The sequence below is a fragment of the Meles meles genome, chromosome 7 (assembly GCF_922984935.1).
Source record: "Meles meles chromosome 7, mMelMel3.1 paternal haplotype, whole genome shotgun sequence".
Classification (NCBI taxonomy): Eukaryota; Metazoa; Chordata; class Mammalia; order Carnivora; family Mustelidae; genus Meles; species Meles meles.
Genome location: NC_060072.1, coordinates 454,100 through 478,582, shown reverse-complemented (window position 1 = coordinate 478,582; position 24,483 = coordinate 454,100). Strand labels below are relative to the sequence as shown.

Genomic DNA, 24,483 nt, shown 5'->3' with positions numbered 1-24,483 from the left:
TTTTAGGTTTCATATTTTGTTAACCGTCAAAACTTCTGTGAAACCCACGTGCTCACTAAGGAAATGATATTTGTAACCTTGAGGAGATGCAGACTTTAGACAGGAGGTCCCTGGCCGTTCTCCCTCCGGACCGCCCATCTGACTCAGACATGCCCTCGGTGGTTTCCAACTGGCACACACTTTCCCTCCGATGTAGGACCGGACAGGCAGGAAAGTCCTTCCCGGCACCAACAGACAAAACCCTAAACACGGAAAACCCGACTCTTGATCAGTGATGCTTTCGAGAAAGAAAGGTCTTGATCAAAAGGGGGGAAATGTGGAAACTAATAAAGGGAAACTTTCTGACGTGTGCTTGGGTGCTAGAAGGGGAGACCGGAAGGGGGAGCTGTGCCTCTCCACACCGACTCCAGGCGGGACCCAACAGAAGAACCACCGGCAGAGAATCATCAGGAAATCGTCACCATCCTGGGCTCTTCTCCAGCGGAAGCTCATTCAGAACAAACCCTCCCAGCTTCCTCCTTCTCCATAAAATAATGTTCCTCTTCGCTTATGGAACTTGCCTACGGTTTTGCCATAGTCTCCTTGTCCCAAACTGCAATTCTCTGCTACTCCCGAATAAACCCATTCTTGCTAGTAAAACAGTTTTATTTTTAAGGTTCAGAGAAGCGTAGGAAGTGAGGATGGGGCCACCTGTGAAGAGGTGGGCCGGGGTGGGGGGGCTCCAGGTCCCTGCCGCAGACAGAGCACCCCCAGCCAGCGCCCTCCACAGCTCTGTGGCCTGGCCCTCTGCACAAAGACCTCCAGCCGTGGAGTACCGGCGAATGCTTGCATCTCCCGGATGCGAAGACTTCCGCGCTGGGGGACTTCAAGCTACCAGCTCATGGCACTCCAGAAGGAGCTGGGAAGAAGTGTGCGATCACACTGTCACCGCGATCAGCAGGTTCAGGACAGCACCTCAGTCCCCAGGACGAGAGCTCCTCTCTCCACATAGCTCTACGGCAGGCCTGTCCCCCTGCGCTCCGTGCGTCCAGCCTCAGCCCTGCCCCCCAGCCTTACCAGCCACCCGCAGCATCTCCCACGGTGCCTCCAGCTGCCCTCTCAAGTGCGCCAGGGCCTGCAGGTCGTCGGGGGAGGCCATGGAGAAGGGACCCAGGCTGGGGGGTGGCTCTCCATGCAACACCCGGGCCAGGACCCCCACAAGGTGGCGTGCGGACCCCTGGGCCAGGAGCAGGGTGAGGCAGCAAGTCACTGGTCTGTCCCCACCCCCCACCCCCCACCCACAGCACGTCCGCCCTGCCAGACTCACCTGCCCCACTAGGACCAAGACTCGGCCCCCCGCTGGCCCCCGCAGAAGTGCAGCCAGGAGTGCAGCTTGGGGATCCTGGAGGCCATGGGCTGGTCCAAGCGCCAGCAGCACCAGGTCAGGCTGGAAGCCATAGGCTAGGGGCAGCACGAGGGCCAGGATGCAGCTCAAGAACCCGCCCGTCGTCTGTGGGAAGGACAGCAGCACGGCCCAGACCCTCAGCCAGGGATCACTCCACCTCCCGCAGTCCCAACAGAAAGCCAGGGAGGACAGGTGAAGGCCAGGATCTGGACCCCCGAGGACGCCCATGAGCAGCAGCTGCCCTACCCGTGACCCCACCGCTCACCCCTGGCAGCGGCACAGACATGTGGAACGTGGACCGGGCGGCCGCTTCTTTGCCTCTGATGTTCAGCCACAGGGTCCTCCTTCCAGGGAAAGGCGAGCACACACGCGGCTCACCCTCCCGAGCCCAGACAGCAGAAGCGGAGGCCCTGCCCACCCCCCACCCCCCGTGGGAACCCAGGCTGACGCGCCCGCCCACACACAGGACCGGATGCACATACGACCTGAGCGACCTACCCATCATCGGCAAGGTCTGGGGGCCGATCCAGCTGTCCCAAAGCCACACAGAACACCCTAGAAGAGAAGGTGGCCCCGGGACAGGCTGCACTCACCCAGCCAGAAATCCATTCCCCGAGCCCTCCCCACAGGGTGGGAAACAGGAAGGGTGCTACCCCGCCAAGGCATGGGGTGCCCACGGGCCGTGCCCTGAAGACTCACCTCTGGGCTCCGTGGGACAAGCCCTGTCGGAGGGCCACCTCCAGGGTGGGGGCTGCCGCTGGGGTTGTTGCGATGCCGCTGCTCACCTGTCGGGGGCAACCCCCAACCAGGCAGTCACATCCGCCCGTTCTCAGTCCCGGCTACAGAGCTGCCGCCTGTGTGACCTGAGCTCAGACCGCTGCACCGCTAGAAATAAGCTGCTCAAAACTGTACGTGAATCACCGCCTTCCCCTAACTGTTGGAGAGCATGTAGTTGAGGACACTGAGTGACCCTGAACTTGTGACCTCATCCCTAAGGGCTGTTCTAGAAGGGTCCATGTGGTTCTGCACCATCCAGCCTTCCCCGGACAGGGGCCCTGCCCCCAGCTCCATGGCCCCCTCGGCCCATCCCAGGACCCCCACCTGTCCTTCCAGGATCCCATTCAACAGACGCAGGACCTTCCCAAGTGCAGCGAAAGCCGTGTCCTGGGTCAGGGCCTCGTGCAGCCTGTGGCGGGAAACCAGAGGGACACGTGGACAGGAAGTGACACAGACACCAGGGCCCATGTACGCACAGCCCCGCCCCTCTCCCCAGGCCTGCTCTGCCCACCTGGCCCAGGCCTGTGTCTCCTCCTGTGGGGCTGACCCCTCCTGACGGAGGACGTCGGGGGGCAGGACTGGGACAGCAGCTGGCGCAGTCAGGGCGACAGCCGTGCGGACAGGGGGTGTGGCGGAGAGCTGGTCCAGGAGTGAACTCAGGACAGCCGAGGGCTGGGCCTCCGCTGCCTGGCACTTGGGTCCCCCAGGTGACACAGGGGAGGGTCTCTTCTCTGGGGAGCACGCGCTGAGACTCAGTGTGGGGGTCGACCCTAGGGAGCAGTTCAGGGTCAAAGCCACTGTGTGGGAGCAACCCCACTCCCGGCTCGGGCCACACCGACCTTGCTGCCCAAGGCTGGTCCAGTGAGGGGCCTGGGCTGCCCGGACGCTCTGGATGGACTCCAGGGCACTGTGGGGAGAAGCAGGAGCAGTCAGGCCTGGCCACGAACCCCCAGCCCTTCCCAGTCCCCTGCCCCCATACCTGTGCCGAGGCACCATGGGCCCCGACAGGGGCGGGGCGGGGTCGCCCAGCAGCGCCTTTACCACCATGCACACGGACTGGGACAGCGACTCCAGGTGGTAGCCTCCCTGGGAGCAGCAAGAGAACAGAAACAGGACTAGACAGGGCTGTGAGCCGGGCGGGGCACCACCAGCTCGGGCAGGATGCCCCGCCGGGTACAGCAGGCCCCCTCGGACTGCACCTTGACCCCCAGCCAGTGAGCCCCCCTCGCCGCCAGTCACCTCCAGCACAGCACAGAGCCGACCCCCGGCCAGCACCTGCAGCAGCCGCGTCAGGTGGGCGAAGCACTCGGGCGTGGCCTGCATCTGCCCCTGGGACCAGAGCCCCACGTGAGTGGGCCTGGCCCCGGCCCCCGGACGCCCTCCCCAGCCAGACCCAGACCTCACCTCGGGATCCCCAATCGCTGAGTCAAAGCCCGCTGAGATGAGCACCAGCTCAGGGTCAAACTGCAGACAAGGCCAGGTGGGGACAGGCGAGAGAGAGCCTGGGACGGGGGTGAAGGAGGCCCCTCCAGAGAGCGCTCCCCACCCACAGGGCTCTGTTCTGCTCCAGCGGGGTGGCGGGGTGGACTCTAGGCACAGAACACCCCCCCCATGCTCCTCCCACCAACCCATGCCTGGCCCCCATGCAGTTACCTCAAAGGCCACAGGGAGCAGCACGTGCAGGAAGGCGGCCATGTAGTCGGCATTGCCCATCCCGACCTGCGGCCATTAAGCATCAGAGCTAGGCCCTGGGATGGGGGGTGGGAGGCTCTGGGGTCTTCACTCCTGGGGCCCAGGGTCAGGGGGTGACCCTGGAAGGATGCCCTGGACCACGTTCGGCTGTGGGGCAGGGGGGGAGGCCTGGAGGCAGGGCTGGGGGGAGGGGTGGGCACCTGGTTCCAGGGCAGATTGACTGTGAAGCCTCGGCCGGGCCCCAGCCCAACAGCGTCTGCATCTGACTCCCGAAGAGAAGGCCAAAAGCGACCGTGCTCATAGCGGTGCCAGGAGAAATAAAGAACACTGTGGACAGCCAGCCCAGGTCAGAAGCTGCAGCTCAAAGGTCAGGACCTCAGCCCCATGGCTCCCAGCCAAGGGTGGCAGGGAAGGCCGGTGACCCCAGCTCACCTGGGGTCATCCTCGAAAATATACTGGATTCCCTGACCGTGGTGGATGTCCCAGTCGACGATGAGGATCCTGTGGATAGGGAGTGCACAGGCCACTCAGGGGCTGGGCCTCCAGCCTGGGGGCGAGGAGCCCAGCCCTGCGCAGGAGAGGAGCACACGGGGTCTCAGAGCAGCCCACCCCACCCCGCAGCCGCCCCAACACACCTGCGCACATCATGCCGCTGCTGGGCATGTCTGGCTGCTATGGCCACGTTGTTGAACACACAGAACCCGTTGGCAGCAGCCCTCTGGCTGTGGTGCCCCGGAGGTCTGCGGGTGAAGATTGACCTATCAATCTTCACTGACCCTGTGCCCTCCCAGGGCCACCCACAGGGAGGAGCAGCCCAGGAAGGGGACAGCCCTCACCTCACCAGGGCGAGCCCGTTGTGTGCAGTTCCGGTCAGCACAGCATCCACCAGCTGCAGCGCAGCGCCCGCGGCCAGCCGGGCGCAGTGGAAGGTGCTCTGCGGGGCGGGGGCGGGGGTGGAGGTGCCCATGAGCCCCCGCCCTCTACACCACAGGCTCTGCCCCGTTGCCCAGTGCAGGTCCCAGCAGCTGCTCCCAGTAGGGTACGCAGACCGTTTGCACAATCCTGAATGTTGGGGGTCCCCGGAGGTAAAACAGGCACAGAAAGGCAGATGTGCATGGTGGGGGGGGGTTGTCCCCAGGGCCGCACCGGGTGGAAGTAGACAGCATCGTACTGTCCAGACAGCGCCTGCAGTTCCTCGGTGCTCAAGGCCTGGGTTCCTCGCACCAGGGACACATACTCTGGGCTGCAGAGGAGCAGGTCGTCAAGACAAGGTCACCCCCAAGGCAGCAAGGAGGGGAGGAGGAGGAGGAGTTGGACCCTGGTGGGACCGCCCACCTCACTGTTCCCTCCCCCAACCACCCAGTAGTGAAGCTGAGGCAGGCAGGGGAGCTCTGTTTTCAAGACCCGGGCAGGCTGGGCGTTTGCACGTCCCAGGCGGTGGCCTCTGTGGTGCATGGCTCCGGGGGATCTGACCTGTGCACCAGGCCCAGCTCCGCCTCTGAGGCCTCTCGAGCTGCCAACCGCAGACACCTCTGCTCCAGGCCACCCTGCTGCAGGCGCTCCACGGCTGCGGTCAGGCGCTCCGGACGCTCGATCTCACACTCGGGGCTGCGTGGACACCGCGCTCAGCGACCAGAGCCCCCTCCCCATGCTCCCTTAGGTGTAAGGTCACACTTACTCGTCCCAGAGCAGCCGGGCGGCTGTCATTTCCTCGTGGTACACGAGCGCCGTCCTCATGGCCCAGCCGCCCCGGGGAAGCAGGTGGGTGCCCCGCCTGTTCCCTGCGGGCAGCCCCGGGGAGCCGCTCACCCCCCGGCACACAACTGGGGCGGCGCTCGCGGAGCCGGGGCACAAACGCGCACAACCCAGGCACGCGGCCAGCCGCCGGCCGCAGTCGCAGTCCGCGGGGTGGCCCAGGCTTCCGGCCTCCTGAGACTCCGACCGGCACGGTCCGGCCCCCGCCGCCCAAAACCCCGCCCGAAGCGCGGCCTGACCGGAGCGGGGCGGGCCTGACGCCCGGGGCCGCGGCTCCACCTCCCCCGGCAGCCCCGAGCCGGACGCGGCTACGCGAAGGGGCGGGAGGGAGCGGCGGGGCACGGACCCAGGACCGTCACGGCGGCACCACGGAGCGTCCCGTCCGCCCCAAGGTCCCCCCGACCCTCGCGGACCGCGCGGGCCCAGGCGTCAGACACGCCCGCAGCCCGTCCCGTCCCGCGCCGCGCAGGGGCCCGTCCTCGCCAGCGCTGGAGGAGCAGCGGCGAGCCGGGGGCGAGGCAGGGCGGGGGCCGAGCGGGGGAGGAAGGCGGCGACGAGTGCACGAGGCCGGCACGGGGGGCGGCGCGGACCGAGCCCCAGAGCCCGCCAGCGCGCACGCGGGAGCCGCCGGCCGGAAACCCCGGGCCTCGGGGGGGCGGGGCCTAGGGCCCTGCGCGCGCTCGCCGGAGGCGGGGCCCCGGGGTCTCCAGGCGGGTTCCGGGGGCGGGGCCTCGGGGCGGCGCGCGGGGCCGGGAGCGCAAGTCCTGAGGACCCGGGGTCTTGGAAGCGGAGGCCCTGGGGCGGGGGCGCCACCAATCCCGTTCCTCGGCTCCCCAGAGTGCCGGAACGACCTCGACGGCGGCCCCGAGAGGGCCCTGCCCACCGCGGCGCGCGACCCCGCAGGGGCCCCCACGCTCCGATCCAGGCGCGGGCTGCGGGAGTCCCCCCGGGCTCTGGGGAAGACCCCGACGGGCCCTTTGGGGCGGTGCCCGCCCCTGCGGCAGTCACGGCGGCCGCGCAGCGGCGTACACTGAGTGGCCATCCCGGGTCACGTGGCTCTAGGGCGGGGCTCGGGGCGCCTCCGGGAACGGCTCGGCGCCGAGGGTCCCGGCCGGCGTCGGTCCGGGGGCGTCGCAGAGCCCGCCGCGGAGGAGGCCCGTGTCCACTTTGGCAACTTGTGGACCATGCTTGCCGGGGCCGGCCGTTCGCGTGTGCAGCCGAGCTCCAGGCCGGAAGAAGGGGGACAGCCTGGCCCCGCTTTCGGCGCCCCTGCCGTCGGACAGGTGGGAGGAGCCCGGGTTGGCCCCTGACCCCGCTGTCCACGTCCAGTGGCTGGCAGAGGGCGGCGCGGGCTCGCCGAGGACGCTGGGGTGCCACAGGCGTCTCAAAGCACCTAGCGGGACCCCTCCTCGCTAGGAGCCTGGCTTCGAGAGCGCAGGGAGCCCAGACAGCTGGGACTGAGCCCCCCGCCGGAGCCTGACCCCGTCCTCACCAGGCCCTGCCTGGCGTCTGGCTCCAGAATCTGAGCCATTAGAAGAAGGCGGGGCCCATCCCCAGCTGCTGAGTAGGGCCTGGGGCCCCATGGCCAGCGCCTCTATGCCAGGCTGCAGCTCAGACGCCCAGAGGCGGAGATCCAGCCTGAGAATTAGGAAAGCCAGAGTGCGCCCTCTACAAAAGGGTTTATTCCTTCCAGCTGTGTGGCATGGCCCGTTCTGGGCTAGGGGTTCAGGGGAGTCCACAGCCACGCCCCTCAGGACAGACGTCCCTGAGTAGGCACTGCGCGCCCGCCCTGTCCTTTCTCTGCTGTTTCAGCTGGGCTTCAGCGGCGGCTGGAGCAGGCAAGGTCAGAGGCCAGGCCTTGACCCCAAGCCTCACCCCCCAGCCCCACACAGGCTCTGAGGCTCCTTATTGCACCTGGGGGAGGGGACCACCGCTCAGGGAGTCAGAGGCCAGTCCCCAGTCAGGCTGACATCCTGTCCAGAAGGTCCAGATGTTCCCCCAAGTTTAGGCTGAAGTGGGAGTCTTGAGAGCGGGGTAACAGCCTTGGGGGGGGGGGGTCCGTGGAACCAGAGGTCTCCTGGGACATAAACCTCAACCAAAGTCACAGTAATCGTTAGGATCCCCCTTCCAGGTAGGAGGCCCAACCAGGATCCCCAGGGCGTCCTCACCACCTCTCAGGGCCCAGCGGTCTTCACAGAGCCGTCTCCTTGGAGACCTTGGTCCCCAGCTGCCGGGGAGGCTTGAAGCTGAGCACTTCTTTGTATGTGACACCTGGGTTGGGGTGACAGAGACAGACTGTCATGGGAGAAGGGACCTCATCACCCTTCAGAATCACCTCCTAGGATGAACACCCAGGGTGGAAGCCAGTGACCCAGGAAGAGCACTGGCCCGGGGGCTCTGGTACTTGCCTCTCAGGGTGGGGGAGGGGAGAGCTCCCGGGCCTAAAGCACAGCCTGTTAGCCAGTGACCCAGGCACCTAGCCAGTCCCCAAAAACATCGGGGTCAGAAGTCACTGCTGGAGTGCAGGTGCCGGATAGGCTGCCCTTGTCCCACACATGCGACTTCATCGCAGGCTGTGGCCACACTCAGCCCACCTGTGTCCATCCACAGGAGCTACCCACCTTGATGGGGCTCCTGCAGCCCTAGAGTGGCCAGGCGGGCCCTGGCCCCACACCATGACATAATGAGCAGACCCTATCCTCCGAATATAAATCCATGTGTCTACTCAAGTGGTCCCCACCAGAACACAGCCCAGTTCCTGGATCCCGAATATCCACAACAACGTCAATGACAAGAACTCCCACCAACACCCACAGCTTCTACCCTCCTCGCCAGATGGTCATGGTCCCTGAAATGTGAGCCCAGAGCCAGCCATCCCAGAGGAAGGTAGAAGGCCCGATGTGCTTCCCTGGCCAGTGGAGCACCTGTCTGGGGAACACCGGTCTCCACAGGCCCAGCGCAGGAAACACTGTGTTTGGAGCAGGTGCTCTGTGGGGCTCGCCCTGCTTGTGGTACCTGTGTGCTCCTGCCCAGCCGGGGGCCCCCAGGCCCCTCACCTAACCCTAACCTGGGGGTCAGCCCCCACAGGGGATGTTTGTGTGAAGCTGACTGTTCCCAGGGAAATGGGAGGTGATGAGAGTCAGCATTCCTAACCAGGGGCTCGGCCGCCAACAGGTCACGTGTTCACCATGGTCTGCAGCAAAAGTGAAAGTTCTTACCACCGTGTGTGGGTGAGGACCACAGAAAGCGTTCTGTGGCTTGTGGTTTTCATGTTATCTTTTTTAGCAACAGAAGGTTTTCATCAAACGGAACCCAACATATAAGCAGAGATAGGAGTGGGGCCCTGCCAGAGGCACCAAGCTGCCCAGTGAGCAAGGAACAGGGTCTGAGAACCACCAGTCCCGTCCCCCCCCCACCCCCATGTGCAGCATCAAGGCCCCAGGTCTGAGGCAGAGCCACGACCAGACCTGAATGCTGTCTGCAGCTATTTCCAGCACCCTCCAGGCTGGTCCTGCAGCCACCAGGAGAAAGACACTGAGCCCAGCCCTCATTGCCTGCCACGCTGCAAAGCCAGTCCCAGCATGCAGCCTGAGCTCCTGGCAGGTGTCCTCAAGCCCAGCCTGAGGCCTAGCATGTGCTGGTTGGGCCCTGAAAGATGAGGGCAGGGGACATCGCTCTAAGGCGACTGCCAGTGCCCAGCCCGGCGGTGCCGAGCACAGGTTTCGGTGGGTCTGCACGGCTCAGCAGGACTAGAAGGGATGGGCAAGGGTGTGGAGGAGGCTGCCTGGGGTGGGCCCTATCCTGCCACCTGGTGCGCAGCAGTCCAAGTGGGAGAGGTCCTGAAAGGGGCAAAGAGGGGTACCTGCGTGGCTCAGTCAGTGGAGTGTCCGACTCTTGGTTTTGGCTAAGGTCAGGATCTCAGCGTCGTGGTATCAAGCCCCGGGTTAGGCTGTACACTCAGCAGAGTCTGCTTGAGGTCCTCTCCCTCCCTCTGCCCTGCCCTGCCTCCCACGTGCACATGCCCACCACTCCCTCCCTCTAAAATAAGTAAATCTTTTTTTAAAAAAAGAGGGTGCAAAGACGAGGACAACCTCAAGAGGGAACAGTGGCGGTCTGGGGGACAAGAGGGTGCAGAGGGGCTCCAGAACAGCCCAGGTCTCTGGCCAGCACAGGGGGGAGACGGGAAGCGCTGGGGCCAGGCCGCCAGGGCAGGGAGAGAGTCAGGGCTCGCAAGGCCCCTGAGCTGGGAGCTGTCTACCACAGTCTTCGGAATTCACCTCCTGCTCTGGTCAGTGCTAAACCCCCTGCCTGGAACCTTGTCTCATCCTTCAGCTCCAGCCAGAGGTCACCTTGGCCAAGAAGCCCCATTGCCCTCTGACCGTCTGTGTATCCCTCACATGACCGGCATCCCCAGGTAGGGGGACCCAACCCTGAGCCCTGGAGCCGGGCGCTGGGTTCTCAAGGTCCCTCCACAGGCCCTGCCAGAGCCCCCACTCACGTTTCCACTCGTCCAGCGTGTGATCCATATCATCAAAGGACTCATCATACTTCTGGGCCGTGGGCTCGTCCTCCGTGTCCTGTAGTGACTCGAAGTAGGGGTGGGTCAGCGCCTCAGCCGCAGTCACCCGCCGCTCTGCGTCCAGCACCAGCATCTTCTCCAGAAGGTTCACAGCTACGGGGAGGGCTGCTCAGGGAGGGTCGCAGGCCGTGGCGCCCTAGTCCCTGACCCAACGCTCCCCCCCAAGTCCAGTCCTACCCAGAGGGCTTGCATTAGTCAGGATGGAGGCAAAATCCTTCTTCTCCAACTCGGGGAGGCCCTTCATGTAGTTCTTCGCCTTTTCGGGAAGCAAAGGTCAGGGTCCGACCCCCCGACCCAGGCCCAGCCCCCGCAGCCCCCATCCAGGTCTCAACTCACGTCGGCACTCTGCAACCTCTGCACAAACTCAGCAGGAGGCGTCCCGGTGACCTTCATGATCTCCTTCAGCTGGTCCAGGTCTGCGCCAAGGTCAGGAGCACAGAACAGGGCGGAGAGCAGCACGCCCAGCCCCCACCCAGGCCCCGCCGGCCCCTCCTCGGGGGTAGGATACGGTCACTGCCCTCCTCGGGGGTAGGATACGGTCACTGCCCTTGAACAGCGTCTTCCCTGTGATCATCTCTGCCATGATGCAGCCCGCCGACCAGATGTCCACTGAAACAGAAGCCCCTGCGTCAGGGCTCTGGGGGCCAGGGAGGGCAGGGGCACACACACGTGGGGGGGGGGGGGGCGGGGGAGAGACACGGGCAAGGCGGCCGTGTCTAGCCTGTCACACCCTCACCTCACCCAGCTCCCATCCCAGTTCGGCAGCCTTCCCGGGGAGGAGCCGGCCCCGGACTTCCCAGGGAGAACTGGAAGCCGGTGGGCCTGGCCCAGGAGGCTGGCGCCAGGGCGACTCTGCGTCTCTGGGCAGCTTCTCACCTGTCTGCGTGTAGCGCGTCCAATTCAAGATGACCTCGGGTGCCCGGTACCACCGAGTCACCACGTACCCGGTCATCTCGCTGTCGGCCTGCCTCGCCAGGCCGAAGTCCAGGATCTACAGTCAGAATCAAGGTGGGGCAAAGCGGCCCCCAGGGAGTAGCTGGGTCAGCCCATGATCAGGGAGAACTGGCCACACCGGGGCCTCCTGCCAGCCCTCCAGGACCCGAGGTCACGGCCACAGACTCCCCAAGCCTCCCCAGCCAGTGCTCCTAGCCCCACTGACCTTGCCCTCCACTGCCCTCGGCAGCAGGCGCCCCGGTAGGTGTCCTTTCCCTGCTCCTCCACTCCCTGCCCACCCCAGGACTTGGCCAGCCCATTTGGAGAGGACCCTTGGCCCTACCCTGACTCAGGCATCGGGGACTGGGGCCACTTCCCTCCCTTCACTTCAATGAGGTACGGAGTGTGCCCCATGCCCCCCAGTATCCGGGGCCGCCCTGGCCTGCATGGCTGGGGTCTGAGGACCACGGGCAACAGGCAAATGGACGGGTGGGGAGAGCCTCCCCCACAACACACACCTTCAGCTCACAGTCCTCGTTGACCGCCAGATTGCCGGGCTTCAGGTCCTGGGGGCAGGAGAGAGGTGGCCGCGCAGCCCCTCCCACGGGCGTGCAGGCAGAGAAGAGCCCCCACTCCCCGCCTCCGGCCAGCCCCGCCCAGCAGCCCTTCCAAGAAGGGCACTGGTCCCACGCCCCCAACAGCTGCGCCCCGCAATGGGGGCTCCGGGCGGCCAGGCCCCTCCCTCACCTGTAGGCAAGGGGGACCTCCCACCGCCACGAGGACCTACCCTGTGGATGATGCCAGCAGCGTGGATATACTACAGGGACAGAGACGGTGCGGCAGTCAGCTCCCGGAGACCAGCCGTCCCAGCCCGGTCCGCTGCGCCCCTGCACGCGCCTACCTTTAGCCCCTTCAGCATCTGGTAGACGAGGAACTGGACTCGGTCCTCACTCAGCTTCTCGTGCTTCATGAGCTTGCCCAGGTCAGTCCCCATGAACGGCATCACCAGGTAACTGAGGGACGGGGCGGATGCAGATGCCGGCATCACACCCACTCAGCCCCTGGGGATCCGGAGATGGCACACGGGCTCCCCTTTCCGCACGTGGGCAGCACCAGGCTCCCCCCGCCGCTCCCGAGCCCAACCGCGGCTCTTTTGCCCACCCTGCCCCAGAACAGTTTCCTGCAGGACCCCACGGAGGCTAGGGTCCGGGGAGCACCAGGATCACAGGCGGAAGAGGGTGCCAGAGAAAGGAGGGCAGGGCCTGTGGGCAGGGGTGGGGACAGCAGGACACAAGGATCAGAGGAGCACACTGGACAGGTTGCAGGAGACAGCCACAGAGGACAGACATTTAGCACCTCGCCGGGACAGGGGCCGGTGCAGGTCCGTAACCTCTGCAAGGTTGGACGGTGAGGAGCCGTGCTCAGCCCGTCCCCAGCTCAGCCTCTGGCTCCTGGCCCACCGCAGTGCGAATCCAGGGGCAGCAGCCACAGGCAGGCCGACTGCTACCGCGCCCCTGCCTGCCAGCAAAGGCCAGCAGCTCTCCATACAGGCTACACACAGGGTCCGAGAGCACGGGACCTGCCGGCTAACAGATGGGTCCGCACCTCCCGCTCCGGAGGGGGCCAGCGCCCAGTGTGGTGGGAGGAGGCCCAGGATCCACCCAGCCGTGCCACTGCCATGGGTCCCGGGTTCGGACCCCAGCCCGGGCCGCAGGGCGGCCCGCATGCCAACACGGAACCTGAGTCAGCACCCAGCAGCACCCAACACTCCTTTACCCTGCACAGCCTGCCCAAGACCGCACTCACAAGTCTGTGAAATCATCCAGGGTTTCATCAGGCGTGAACACGTCCAGCAGCCCGATGACCTGGGGAGGAACCCGGAGTACTGGGTGGAATGCGGGCTCCGTGGAGGGCACGGCAGCTCGGGTACACCCCCAAAGCGGGCACTGTGCTCAGGGGAGGAAAGCCCCCCCACCGCCGTCCCCATCTCCTCCCAATGTCCGCGGGGCCTGGCTCTGTCTCCTGGCAGGGCGGCCCAGCCCTGACACACGTGTCCCTAGACACAGGCTATTTTTGAACGGTGACCGTAGGGATCCCCTGGGGGAGGGGCAGCTCCCAGTCTGGGTCAGCTCCCATGGCCTTCCTCCCCCTCTCCTCATCTCCACGGAAGACCCGAGACCAGGGAAGGGCGACAACCAGCAGGTCCAGCAGGGAGCCTCGCCCCTGCTGGAGAGCCCCAGGCAGGCCCACAGTGGAGCCCGCCCTGCGGACCCTGGGAGGCCTATACAGCAGAGCGGCCAGGCGCAAGTGCCAGCGGGGGACACCTGGCAGGCCATGCGAACGACGGCCGAGGCCGAAGGGAGAACACTTCAAGTGTTTGAGGAACACGAGGAGAAAGGCCAGGTGGCCAAGGCCCAAGCCAGGAAGTAGCCAAGGAGAGGCCAGAGGGAGCCCAAGCAGGCCTGTGCATGCCAGGTCTGGCTTGGACCCTAGGAGCTTCTGAGCAAGGGTTTAAACAAGTGTGTCCACTGCTTGCTGTGTGGGGACAGACAGGAGCGAGGCAAGAGTGGACACAGGCGGAGGGACACTGAGGTGAGCTCTGCGGCCAGCGGGGCTGGAGTCATGGGCACAGTGGAGGAGAGAACACAGAGGGATGTTCACTGAGGGGCCTGGAAGCCGGGGAGGCCTGGGGAACCGGACAGTGTCCTGGCAAGAAGAGTTTGGAAGACAGGGTTCCCACGGGGGGGCGGATCCGCGAGGTCGCTAGAGACTTCTGTGCCACTGCAGGGCGGCATCTGGCCTTAAGGAGGGGAAGGGCAGCCCCTGCCGTGGCGCTCAGCCTCTTACGGCCTCAGCACTCTCCTGAGAAAGCAAGGGGACGCCTGGCAGAGCCTCCCAGCTGCGTGCAGGGCGCGGAGGCAGCGGCTCCTGTGGCTGGCGGATTAGGACCTCAGCTGGTATGGCACAGAGGAGGGGACTGGGCCATGGGTGAGCAGCGTCTGAAGAGAAAGCCCTGAGACCTTAGGGGATGGGCAGGGTGGGGAGTGGGAGTGGGGGTGGCCGGGGAGGAGGAGGAAACCTTGAGGGGCGGACTCTGTCTCCGCGGGGACCAAGCCTGGGCACGACCGGTGTAACCACAATGTGGTGAGGTCGGCGCTGGGCTGGTGTCCGCTGTGAGTGGGTTTCACTGGGGAAGGGCTAAGGACAGAGATGGAAAGTCTGAGGGAATGAAGGACCCACTCAAGGAGTTAAGAGGGTGAGCGTCAGCCAAGAACTGAGGGAACGAGTTTCCTGGCAGACATGGGACTCATGTTCCCCGACGAGGCTGGAGGCTCTGATGGTCCAGGAGGGTCCGGACCACCTGTCTAGAGCATGATCAGCCCAGGGTCTGGGTACCCAAACCACCAGCCCTGAGAGGGGGCCCAAACTAGGGGTGTGGCAGGAATGGTCTCTGGGAGAGACGCAGAGTCCGGGGCTGTAGGGGGAACATGGAGAACAACAGTTGGCCCAGGAGGGAGGAGGGAGGAGGGAGGAAGGCTCTCAGAAGCCTGCAGTGGCCACAAGAGAGAGCAGGGGCAGCCGCACGTGGTGTCCTATGGGCAGGTCCGGAAACAAGGGAGACCCTTGCCCGGTGGGGCCCCAGATCTGCCATCCCTCCCCCCATAGAAGAAGTCATCTCGGGGAGGGGGGGCACTCTTCTTCGTGCCCTCCACACAGCAGCTCCCTCAACCCGTGGGCACAGGAGACTGCAAGGCTCTGAGAAGCCCCTGCCAGGACGCCCGCTCCTGCTCCTTCCGAACGGGAGGCTCCGCGGGCCAACTGGAGCAGACTGCTCAGGGCAGGGGCTGGAGAAAGGGGCCTGGGGTGCGGCCTGGGCGATGCCAGCAAGAGGAAAAAGGCTGAGCGTCCCTTGCAGAATAACCGCTGGTCGCCTGTGCACGTCCTCTCTCACCTCCAGGCTCCTGGCTGGAGGCAGGGTTGGGGTGAGATGCCCTGGGCCAGGGGTCCGAGCCCCGACTAGGGCCTGGGTTGAAGAGCCAGATGTGGCCCCAGGAGGAAGCCAAGGAACTAAGCCGTTCGCGGGCACCGGCCTCGCGGGGAGGCCTGGACCCCCGGGAAGCAGCGGCTCTCAGGGCTCACCACGTGGAGCCCCCCAGTTCCGGGGTACAACGGCCGGGCCCCCCAGTCTCCGGCCGGCGCGGGCGAGGTGGGGGGGCCCGGCCGACTCACGTTCTCGTGGCGCATGTGCTTGAGCAGCCGCAGCTCGCGGTAGGCGCGCTTGGCGAACAGCTCCGACTGGAAGGGCCGGTACAGCTTCTTGATGGCCACCTTGTGGCCGGTGCGGCTGTCCACCGCCGAGCTGCGGGGCGCGCGGGTCAGCGGGAGGCCCCCCGCGCGCCCCCGCCCGCGCGCCCCCGCCCCGCCCCGCGCGCTCACCACACCGCGCCGTAGGCGCCCGAGCCCACGGGCTGCAGGTCCTGGTACACGGCGCGCACCTCCCAGGCCGTCTTGGTCACCTCCTGGCGGTAGAAGCCCCTGCGGGCGGGCGGCGGCGAGCTCATGGCCCTGCCGGGCGCCGCCCCCGACCCGACCCCGACCCCGTGGGCGCTGCGCCGCGAGGACCGGGCGCCCGGGATCCGCCGGGGCCACCGCGTGGGCAAAGCCTGCTCCGCGCCGTCGCCCGCCCGCCCGCCGCTGGGGCCCTCCGGCCTCGGCTCTCCCCGTCCTGGGGCCGCCCTCCAGGGAGCCGGGAGCCGCCGACCCCGGCCCGACCCCAGCCCCCGCCCGGGGAGCGCGGGGTCCCTCCCCCGCCTGCGGACCAACCGGCCCCCGGGCCGCGCGCACGTGACGCCCCGCCCGCCCTCCGGCCCCCGCGGAAACCTGAGGCGACCGCCGCGGGCGGGGCTGGGGGAGCTGGGGGAGGGGCGGAGCGGGGGAGGGGAGCGGGGGAGGGGAGCGCCGCCGGGCCGCGCGGGGCCGGACCGCACTGGAGACCCCGGCCGCCTCTTCCCCCGGGCCGGGCCGGACTCCCCGGGGCCGCGTGGGGGTGTCTTAGCACCAGTCCCGTGGGGCTGCGGCTCCCCTTAGTAGCCACGCGCCGGGGAGCTGGACCCATCCTGGGCAGCGCGGACCTTAGCGCTAATATTCCCAGCGGCGGGTCACAGTCCACCTCCCTCACCAACTCCATCCCATCAACCCGGGCCCCCCACCCCGGAGTGCCCTGAGCTGGATGCTGTGTCCCCCAGGCCAACCGCCCACCCCCCAGGCCACCCCCTTCCCCTGGGACGGATCCATCCACATCCCAGTGTGGGGTTCCCCAGCCCCCAAGCCTGCATCCCCCTTTCCCGTGGAGGAGCTGGGCCTCCTCCCTGTGACCACCCAGCCCAGGCCTCCCAACCCCAGGAGCCAGAGAGGCTGGTCCTGTAGGTCCTCCTTGGGCCCTGGTGCACACCCAGCTCCCTTCTTGGCACCCACCCGGCAGGTGGGAAGCCTGCTCTTAGTCTGTGGGGGTCCCTTTGCCTTTTCTGCCTCCTTCCCAGCTTTCTCCTCATTTGTCCTAAGCCTGGCCTGAGCCTCTCCTCTCCCTGCGGAAAGTTATCCCTGACCCCAGGGGTGAAGGAGGGCCCGGCTTGGGCCTTCAGTGCCCCCCTTACCCCTAGGTGGGGGCGTCGGCATCATCCTTCCAGAGGTCTGGCCACACCCTGGACCAGATTCTCTTGGAAGACAGAGACCCCTCCCGGACCTCTCCCAGCTCAGTGAGGCAGGTCTGAGACCGAGTGGGGTAACAGGATTCGCAGGGTCCCCCGCAGCCCCTCTGTGCCCTCCCGGCCACAGACACCATGAATCAGCAGCTCAGAGCCGGCCAGGGCAGCTTTACACCCTGGCTGCGGCGCAGCACCCAGCAGCTGGAGGCCAGTCAGAGCCGCCTGAGGTCACCGGAGTCACAACCACCTGTGCCCTTCATGCCCTGGGTTGCCTCCTCCAGGAAGCCCCTAGCTGGCTCGCTTACTTATGGTGGGGCCCAGGGGTCTGGCAGGTTTCCCCATGCGGGGCATGTCCCAGCTCTGCTCCCATTCCCCAGGACCTGAGGCCCCGTAGCTACACTGACCAGCCCCTGGTGGGGCTCCAGGTGATCTCCACCCCCAAGGCCCAGGGCAAGGGCACAAAGACCTCATCCAAGGGACGTTCTACCCGATCCCTGTCGAGGCCAGGCTCTTCCTCCCGAGCCGCGGTGAGCAGCAGGAGCTCAGTAGACATCCTAAGGGCTGGAGTGGCCCTCTCGCCCCTTAAACAGGAAGGAAAGGAAACCTACTTCCCCCACTTTACCCAGCTCCAGGAAGGATAAGCCTTTGCTCCCAGGGAGCCTGGTTGTCCACCAGCAGCTTCCCAGACCAGAGAGAAGGGGCAGGGCGGCAACCAGACCGCTTGCCCAGTGAGCTCCCCCGCAGGGCAGTGGGCTGATCTGTGGATCGCCTCAAGCCCTGTCCCAGGTCAGAGCCTACCGGCCGGGGACGCACAACTCACCCCGCCCCGCCCCCCACGGCCCTTGGCTCCCGGGGAGCAGGGAGGGTGCTGGGGGAATAGGGCTGCTTGTCGGACTGGTGACCCGCAGATCCAGCCCCCGCCCCGGCTGCAGGCAGCAGGGCCTCGGGACACAAGCTGAGTAGGAGAGAACCCCCTTTATTGTGAAACCCTGGTGCAGGCACTTGACGTTGAGACCTCTGCAAGGTGGGGGGTCACCACCTGACACACGGGACACCACCTCCTCAAAGCGAAGCCCCTTGCTGGGGGACCCACACCCCAACATCTTGAGCAGGGTCATGTCCACAGGTTACTGGACAAGCTCCACTCTGGAAGGAGGGAGGAGGCGAGTGGACCCGCAGGCCAGAACAGTCCAGTGCTCAGCTGCAGGGCCGGAGGTAGAGCGAGAGCAGGCCGAGCTTCTTCGCCAGCTCCTGGCCAAGGTCAGGGTCTGAGTCCACGGGCACACTGGTGTGTGCCGCTCCCCCCACCGCCAGCATCAAGCCTGGAGCCCCCTGTACCAACCACGTCTTCACGTCTGCTGCAGCCCCCACACTCCAGAGAAAAACCTTTTGTTCCCTGGTCGCCCCTTGGCCACCGGAGCCCTTGGCGTGGCGCACCCAGGACCTCAGCGGCAGCGCCCCGGCCCACCCCCAACCAGGAATTCGGGAAGGGAAGTAACAGCAGAGGCGCCTCACTTCAGGCTTCCAGCTGCTCATGGCAGCTGGCTCTCAGGCCCCCCCAGATTCACACGCTCCTTGACATGTCAGTACCAGGAGCACGCATTAGTATGCGTGTGCCCCGTACGGCCCAGGGGAACACGGGGCTCCAGGATGGTCTTCTCATCTGACACGGGGTGGCGGTCTCAGCTTTCAGACCTTCAGGGTCTCGGGATTTCCCAAGACAGCCCCCCCTTCCAGGTGGAGAAGCTCTGACCCCCAAGACCCTCCCTTCAGTCTCCAGAGGGCCCAGCCCCAGGGCACCATGCCCTCCAGAGACAGCCCTCTGGGACCGAGGAGGTCTGGAGACACACATACTCCCCAGGGGAACCCCAGGGCATCCAGATGAAGTCCTACAGGAGACCCAGGTGGCTGGGAGGAGGCAGAGGGCTGAGCAAGTCCAGAGCGCTTTGTCCGGACTCCCGCACTCGTGGCTGGCACCCATGCGCACTCTTGTGCATTCACATGCGTAGACTGCCCACAAGGGGCAGCTTGCACAAGGGCGCCCTAGCTAGGCTCAGGGTGCTGGCCACAGTGGTGCTGGGGGGCAGCCCTCGTGGGAATCCAGCAGGCTGCGGAAGCGGGCCGGCACGCTCCTGCCCGTCCTCCAGTCCCAGGGCCCAGCAGGCACGTGTCCTCACTGCTCAATCTCCAGGCTGCCGGGCGACTGCGGTGGCTCTGTGGGCTTGAAGCTGAGGACTTCCTGGTAGGTGAGCTCTGGGGAGGGAAGGCGACAGCCGAACTCGAGCCGTCACGGCCCACAGCCCCCACCTGACCCCACCTGACCGTCCGCTGCTAGCTGCCCAGCCCGGGCCCGCCACCCTGAGGGCAGTCTCAGCCCCGGGGGGCTTCCTTCTAGAGCCAGCCCTGTGCTGCCCCAAGCCTCTGCTGGACACAGCCCAGCCCCAGGAGTGCAGGCAGTGTGGGAACCACTCTGGGGAGGACTGGGATGCTTCCAGCAGGAAACAGGCGACTCCTAGCCTGCCGGGGAATGAAGCCGGGGTCAGGCCCCGGGGCTCCTCTCACCACCCGACCCCTGGCCCTGGGCCCCACTTCTCACCCTTCCACTCCTCCACGGTGCGCTCCTTGGCCTCGACGCTCTCGTCGTAGGGCTCGGCCTCAGGCTCATCGTCAGGATCATGGTACTGGCTGAAGTAGGCGTGGGCCAGGGCCTCAGCCGCACTGACCCTCTGGTCGCTGTCAAGCACCAGCATCCTTCCCAGGAGGTCCACAGCTACGGAGCGGTCCGTAGGGAGGGGGTGGTCAGCCTGCGCTTAGGGCCAGACAGGGAGCCCAGCCCAGCCCCAGAGTCCAACCTCACCCAGGGGGTTGGCCCCGTGGAAGATGCTCCTGAGGTCCTTCTGGGGCATGGGGGGCAGGGACTGGATGTAGGTCCGGGCCTGGGGGCACATGGGAAGGACCTGAGGGGGCGGCTCACGCACCAGCCCCTCCGGCCCAGAGCCAGGCAGGGACTTGCGGAGACAAGCCCCCAGACCCACCCGCTCTGACAGGCCTGGACCAGAGCCCGCACACGCCAGAGGGCCCCCGCCACCATGGATGCCATGGCTCCAGAGGCTTACCTGGCTCCCGATGCCCGGAGCACCCCACTGTCCTTGGCAAAGGCACTGTCTGTCAGTGCTGAGACACCCTCACTGTCCTCATGCCAGCAATGTCTTCCCGGTCCACCTGTTTCTCCCTGAAGGGCTCAGGCACCTGCCTGGGGCTCTAGTCCACGGTGACCCAGGTCTCCCGCACGGTTCCCAGTCTCTTCCCACAGAGCCCCTTCCTCTGGAGCGCCCAGGAGCTGGGTTAGCAGGAGAGCTGGTGGCTGGTGACTCACGTGTTCTGAGGAAATCTTTGCTAGAACCTCAGGGCTGGGTGTGCCCACCACTTCCATGATTCTCTTCAGCTGGTCGATGTCTGCCCGGCTGAGGAAATGCCCACTGGCCAGGAATAGACCCTTCCCAGGCCCCCAGATCCCAGACCTTGGGGCACTCCCCAAAACCTGCTCTCCTGCAGCTGGAGTCAGCGAGCCCAAGGTGGGCCCGCATGGGGCAGAGAAGGCAAGGCCAGCCAGAAAGGGCCAGTGCCCACCTCCCCTGCGCCCCACCAGCACAAGGGGCCCCTGGCTCACCCTCCTCCCACACTTGGGCCAAGGATACAGTCACTTCCCGGGAAGAGGGCCTTTCCCTGGAGCAGCTCAGCCATGATGCAGCCCACAGACCAGATGTCCACTGTTGGGGAAGGAGTCTCCATCAGTCCACCCTCCCCAAGGGCCCCTTCCGAGAATTAGGGAGCCGCCTAGACTGTGCACAGTGGGCTCTCCGTTGCACCCAGGCCCCCAGACAGCAGACCCCTTACTCCTCTAAGTTCAACGCTGGGGAGGGGGAAGACTTAGCCCAGGACCCACGGTGCTTGGCCCCTCTGCGGTCCATTTTTGAACGCTTGTCCTCCAAGACTGGACACACACCACCCCTGGGGCCTGGCCTCCTGGCCCTGTACCCGCCGCCGTCTGTCCCCAGGCCCTGGTGTGATTACTGCAGCCCACCCTGGCCCCGCCCCACACACCTGCCCGGCCGCTGGCTGTCACCTGTCTGGTTGTAGTGCATCCAGTTCAGCATGATCTCCGGGGCGCGGTACCAGCGAGTGGCCACGTAGCCGGTCATCTCTTCATCAGCCTGGCGGGCTAGCCCAAAGTCCAGGATCTAGAGCGACACCAGGCCTGTCAGCACCTCCCGAGATGACCCTCCGCAGCCAGGCAGGCCCCTCACCTGCAGGCGGCTCACCCGCAGCTCGCAGTCCTCGTTCACGGCCACGTTGCTGGGCTTCAGGTCCTGCGGGGCAGGCGGGGCAGGCGGGGCGTGAGTGCAGGAGGGGCCCCTGCACGGGGCCTGCGGAAGCCCCGACCCGCACCGGCGGCAGCACCTACCCGGTGGATGATCCCCGCCGAGTGGATGTACTGCGAGAGGGAGAGGGGGATGCGGTGGCAGGGTCAGGCTCTGACCGCGCCCCGCGCCCCGCGCCCGCCCCTGCGGCGCCCACCTTCAGCCCGCGCAGCAGCTGATACACCAGGAACTGGACGTGCTCGTCGCTCAGCGCCTGGCACTTGACGATGTTGTTCAGGTCGGCGCCCATCAGGGTGGTCACCAGGTACCTGGGGGGGGCGGCGGTCAGCACCGAGACGCGGCCTCCCCCCACCCCCAACGGCTTCCGCTCCGTGGCCCCCCCGCGGCCGCTCACACTTCGCTGAAGTCCTCAATGGAGGTGGCCGGCGTGAACACGTCCAGCAGCCCGATGACCTGCGTGGGGACGGGAGTCAGGACGGGGCGCCCCTGCGTGCTGCGCGCCCCGCGGAGCCCGGCCGGGCCGGACCCGCCCCACGCCCGCTCACGTTCTCGTGCTTCAGGTGCTTGAGCAGCCGCAGCTCGCGGTAGGTTCTCCGCGCGTGGATCAGCGACTGGAAGGGTCGCGACAGCTTCTTCACCGCCACCTTCTGCCGCAGCCGCGCGTCATAGGCCGAGCTGCAACCGGGAGGAGTGAGGCGGCGCGGTGGGGGCCCGGCTGCGCGCCCCGCGCCCCGCCCCTGCTCCGTGGGGGCTGTTCGTCCCGCCCCCGCGCTTGCTCAGCCGGCCGCTGGGGGGGGACCCGACGACACCGGCACCCAGGAAGCCTCTCCTCTGTGCCTCTTTGGGGCCTGCTCCTTCTTCAAGGGGCAGCCCAGCCTCCCGCCCACAGGGGCCAGGCCTGCGCCACCGCCGGGGAGTCCTAACCTGGATCTTCTTCCCCAGCTCGGCATGGGGCTGAGGGAGAGTCTCCACCAACCAGGTCAGGAAAACAGCCATTACTAAACCATCCCTTTTCACCCCCCAAAACAGTCCGCTGGCTCCCCTATTGGCTCATGGCTCCAGGATGCCCCCCCCCACAGGGTTCCAGAGCCACCTTCAAAGCCCCTGGGTCCCCAACACCTCTGAAGAGTCAAAATACGGAGCAAAAACTGGCCGAAGGTGTTTACCGCATTATTATTTTGAAGAGTGAGAAACTGGACGATGTGCAGGGTCTGGACCCACCACCCCGTTCCCCAGAGGTCCCGATGCCCCACCGGCTTCCACACCGGTCTGCTCTTCTCCGGAAACACAAGGCTCACAGGCATCAGCTTGAAATGCAAAGGCTGCCCCCCCACACCCTGGAGTCCCACTGGCCCAACACCAGAGCCCTGCTAAGAGCCCCCCCATGCCCTCACACAGACTGCCTCCTCTCCCTGAAGCTCACTCCTTCCTCCCTCTCCCTTTACCCCACTCTCTAGAATGCCGCTTCTCCCAGCAATGAGTGGGTCTACCCAGCCCCGGGAGCAGCGCCTACAGCCCCTGGGATGCCCATGGGCCCAGGTGGCGGGGAAAGAAAGCTAGCCAGGTGCCCGCGGCATCCGCGCACCCCCCACAGTGGCCTGTGGGGAAAGGTCTGTCACTTCTGGGGAGGCAGGTAGGAGAGTGTCCGCTCGTGCGGACAGCGGGTCCTTTTGCCCAGTTGTCGGCACAGTCGAGTGACAGGAATTTGGTATTGGGGCACCAGCTTCATCAGGAGAACCCAGGAGCCCAGGAGACGGCTATCACCTGCAGTGGTCACCATTAGCTAAGTGCCGTGGGGGACCCGGGCCTCCTTTGGGGAGCTTGATACTCTCTAGGAACTCCCAGAAGGTGATTCTAGACCCAAGGTGATTCCAGCAAGGACTCTATGTTCCCCAGGGACCACTCATGCATTATCCTGACCCTCTTCCCACCCATGAGGTCTTAGAGGCGAAGACAGAGACCTGAGGCTGGGATGAAGGAGACGGCCAGCCGGAAGATTCTGACAAGCGGCCAATGACAAGACATTGGGTGGGGGGGGGGGAGGGCAGAAACTCTTGGTCCAGGCTCCAGCACTGGGCCTCTGGGGGCTTCAGAAAGTCCCAGTCTTAACTTTCTCTCAGAGCCAGGAGCAATGCCCCCTCCCTAGGGGCTCTGGCCTCCCCACCTCCAAGACTCCCTCAGTGGACAGCAGCCACCTGGCTCAGGCCTCTGTAATGACCCCACTGGGTTTGGGGGGACAGCGCTCCACATCCGCATCAGCCCGTCAGTATTGCACCTGCAACCAACTTCCCACAACCACCCTACCCTAAGACCCCTAGACCCTCTCCAAACCCACACAGGCCTCACCCAAATCCTGACCCTCTCTCCCATTCCAGACTATGCTCTGTCTGAGCCCCAGGGCCCAACTGTGGGGCTGTGGTCTGAGCTCTCTTGGTTAGGGCCAAAAAATGGACTGGGCTCCAGACCCCCACAAGAATTGTAGGGGAATGGTGGGCATCTCTGCTCAGGCCTAAGCCCTGGACAGAGTCTGAGACCCTTTGGAAAAACGGGGGAGGGGCAGGACCCGCCTCGGAGCTTGAGGCCATTCTAAGAGGAGGGATCCTACCCTCCCCCAAGTTAGGCTTTTCCTTTGGCAAACAAAACTACCCACGTAGTACCTGGGCATCTGCCAGACCCCAGGGACGCTAGACCTTTGACGGAGGGAAAGGGGGTGGGGGGGCAACCTAGATGCATGCTTGCACATTTAGGGGCGCAAGAGACCCGCCCTTTCGCCGACTGTGACGCCGCAGGATTTGGGCCTGGTGGTGGATGCTGCGGCTGGGACCGGACGGAGGAACGACCCCTCTCCCCAGCCCCGAACGGGTGGGAAAGTTTCCTTCACGCGCCCCCCACCCCCATTCATTGCCGCGATCCGTGAAAGGCCCGGGGGCGGAGGCGGGGCGAGGCCCCTCCCCACGCCCGGCACCTCGCAGAGGGAGGGGAGGGGGCGCGCGCTCAGCCCCGCCCGCCCTCCCCGCCACCCCTACCAGACCGAGCCGTAGGCGCCGGAGCCCACGGGGCGCAACCCCTGCAGCCGCTGCGGCACCTCCCACACCGTCTTGTTGAGCTCCAGCCGGTAGAAGCCTGCGCGCGGGCCCGACATGTCCAAAGCGGCCGCCGCTCGGCCCGCGCCCCGCCCCGCGCCCCCGCCCCCGCCCCGCGCGGGAGCCGGAGCCGAGAGGACGGAGGGCGGCGGGAGGAGGCGGCGGCGGGCGGCGGCGCGGGGCGGGGCCGGGG

General features: G+C 66.1%; 3 protein-coding genes across 16 annotated transcripts; all 3 read right to left on the bottom strand.

Annotated features, from left to right (window-relative positions):
* Positions 1 to 624: 624 nt before the first annotated feature.
* HDAC10 (histone deacetylase 10) lies at positions 625 to 5,666 on the bottom strand. 12 transcript variants are annotated; one of them, XM_046011058.1, is made up of 20 exons: positions 5,532 to 5,666; positions 5,327 to 5,461; positions 5,000 to 5,096; positions 4,690 to 4,787; positions 4,489 to 4,593; positions 4,286 to 4,354; positions 4,054 to 4,180; positions 3,815 to 3,880; positions 3,566 to 3,625; positions 3,401 to 3,490; positions 3,141 to 3,247; positions 3,001 to 3,068; positions 2,673 to 2,931; positions 2,486 to 2,570; positions 2,084 to 2,169; positions 1,883 to 1,939; positions 1,650 to 1,728; positions 1,307 to 1,489; positions 1,057 to 1,216; positions 625 to 898 (listed from the first exon to the last, which is right to left on the bottom strand). In XM_046011058.1, exons 1-20 carry the CDS (start codon positions 5,588 to 5,590, stop codon positions 879 to 881), a joined length of 2,010 nt encoding a protein of 669 aa, XP_045867014.1. In that variant the 5' UTR covers positions 5,591 to 5,666; the 3' UTR covers positions 625 to 878. The 12 variants fall into 12 exon arrangements, 9 of the variants coding, with proteins under 9 accessions (XP_045867014.1, XP_045867015.1, XP_045867009.1 ...); XM_046011059.1 differs by having other exon boundaries at positions 3,401 to 3,484; XM_046011053.1 differs by having other exon boundaries at positions 3,566 to 3,880.
* A 1,901-nt stretch (positions 5,667 to 7,567) lies between these two features.
* Positions 7,568 to 15,897, bottom strand: MAPK12 (mitogen-activated protein kinase 12). Of its 3 annotated transcripts, none has more exons than XM_046011063.1 (13): positions 15,558 to 15,897; positions 15,351 to 15,480; positions 12,927 to 12,985; positions 12,022 to 12,133; positions 11,908 to 11,937; positions 11,639 to 11,686; positions 11,064 to 11,178; positions 10,725 to 10,796; positions 10,524 to 10,603; positions 10,365 to 10,443; positions 10,107 to 10,280; positions 7,780 to 7,879; positions 7,568 to 7,698 (listed from the first exon to the last, which is right to left on the bottom strand). In XM_046011063.1, the coding sequence occupies exons 1-12, from the start codon at positions 15,680 to 15,682 to the stop codon at positions 7,800 to 7,802; spliced, it is 1,104 nt and encodes a 367-aa protein (XP_045867019.1). In that variant the 5' UTR covers positions 15,683 to 15,897; the 3' UTR covers positions 7,568 to 7,698; positions 7,780 to 7,799. The 3 variants fall into 3 exon arrangements, 2 of the variants coding, with proteins under 2 accessions (XP_045867019.1, XP_045867020.1); XM_046011064.1 differs by having other exon boundaries at positions 7,570 to 7,698; positions 7,777 to 7,879; XR_006819570.1 differs by lacking the exon at positions 7,568 to 7,698 and having other exon boundaries at positions 7,781 to 7,879; positions 10,107 to 10,260.
* Positions 15,898 to 17,785: 1,888 nt separating this feature from the next.
* MAPK11 (mitogen-activated protein kinase 11) lies at positions 17,786 to 24,433 on the bottom strand. The gene is made up of 12 exons (XM_046011065.1): positions 24,234 to 24,433; positions 21,753 to 21,882; positions 21,602 to 21,660; positions 21,404 to 21,515; positions 21,291 to 21,320; positions 21,148 to 21,195; positions 20,952 to 21,066; positions 20,524 to 20,595; positions 20,202 to 20,281; positions 19,683 to 19,761; positions 19,422 to 19,595; positions 17,786 to 19,078 (listed from the first exon to the last, which is right to left on the bottom strand). Exons 1-12 carry the CDS (start codon positions 24,347 to 24,349, stop codon positions 18,999 to 19,001), a joined length of 1,095 nt encoding a protein of 364 aa, XP_045867021.1. The 5' UTR covers positions 24,350 to 24,433; the 3' UTR covers positions 17,786 to 18,998.
* Between the last annotated feature and the right edge of the window lie 50 nt (positions 24,434 to 24,483).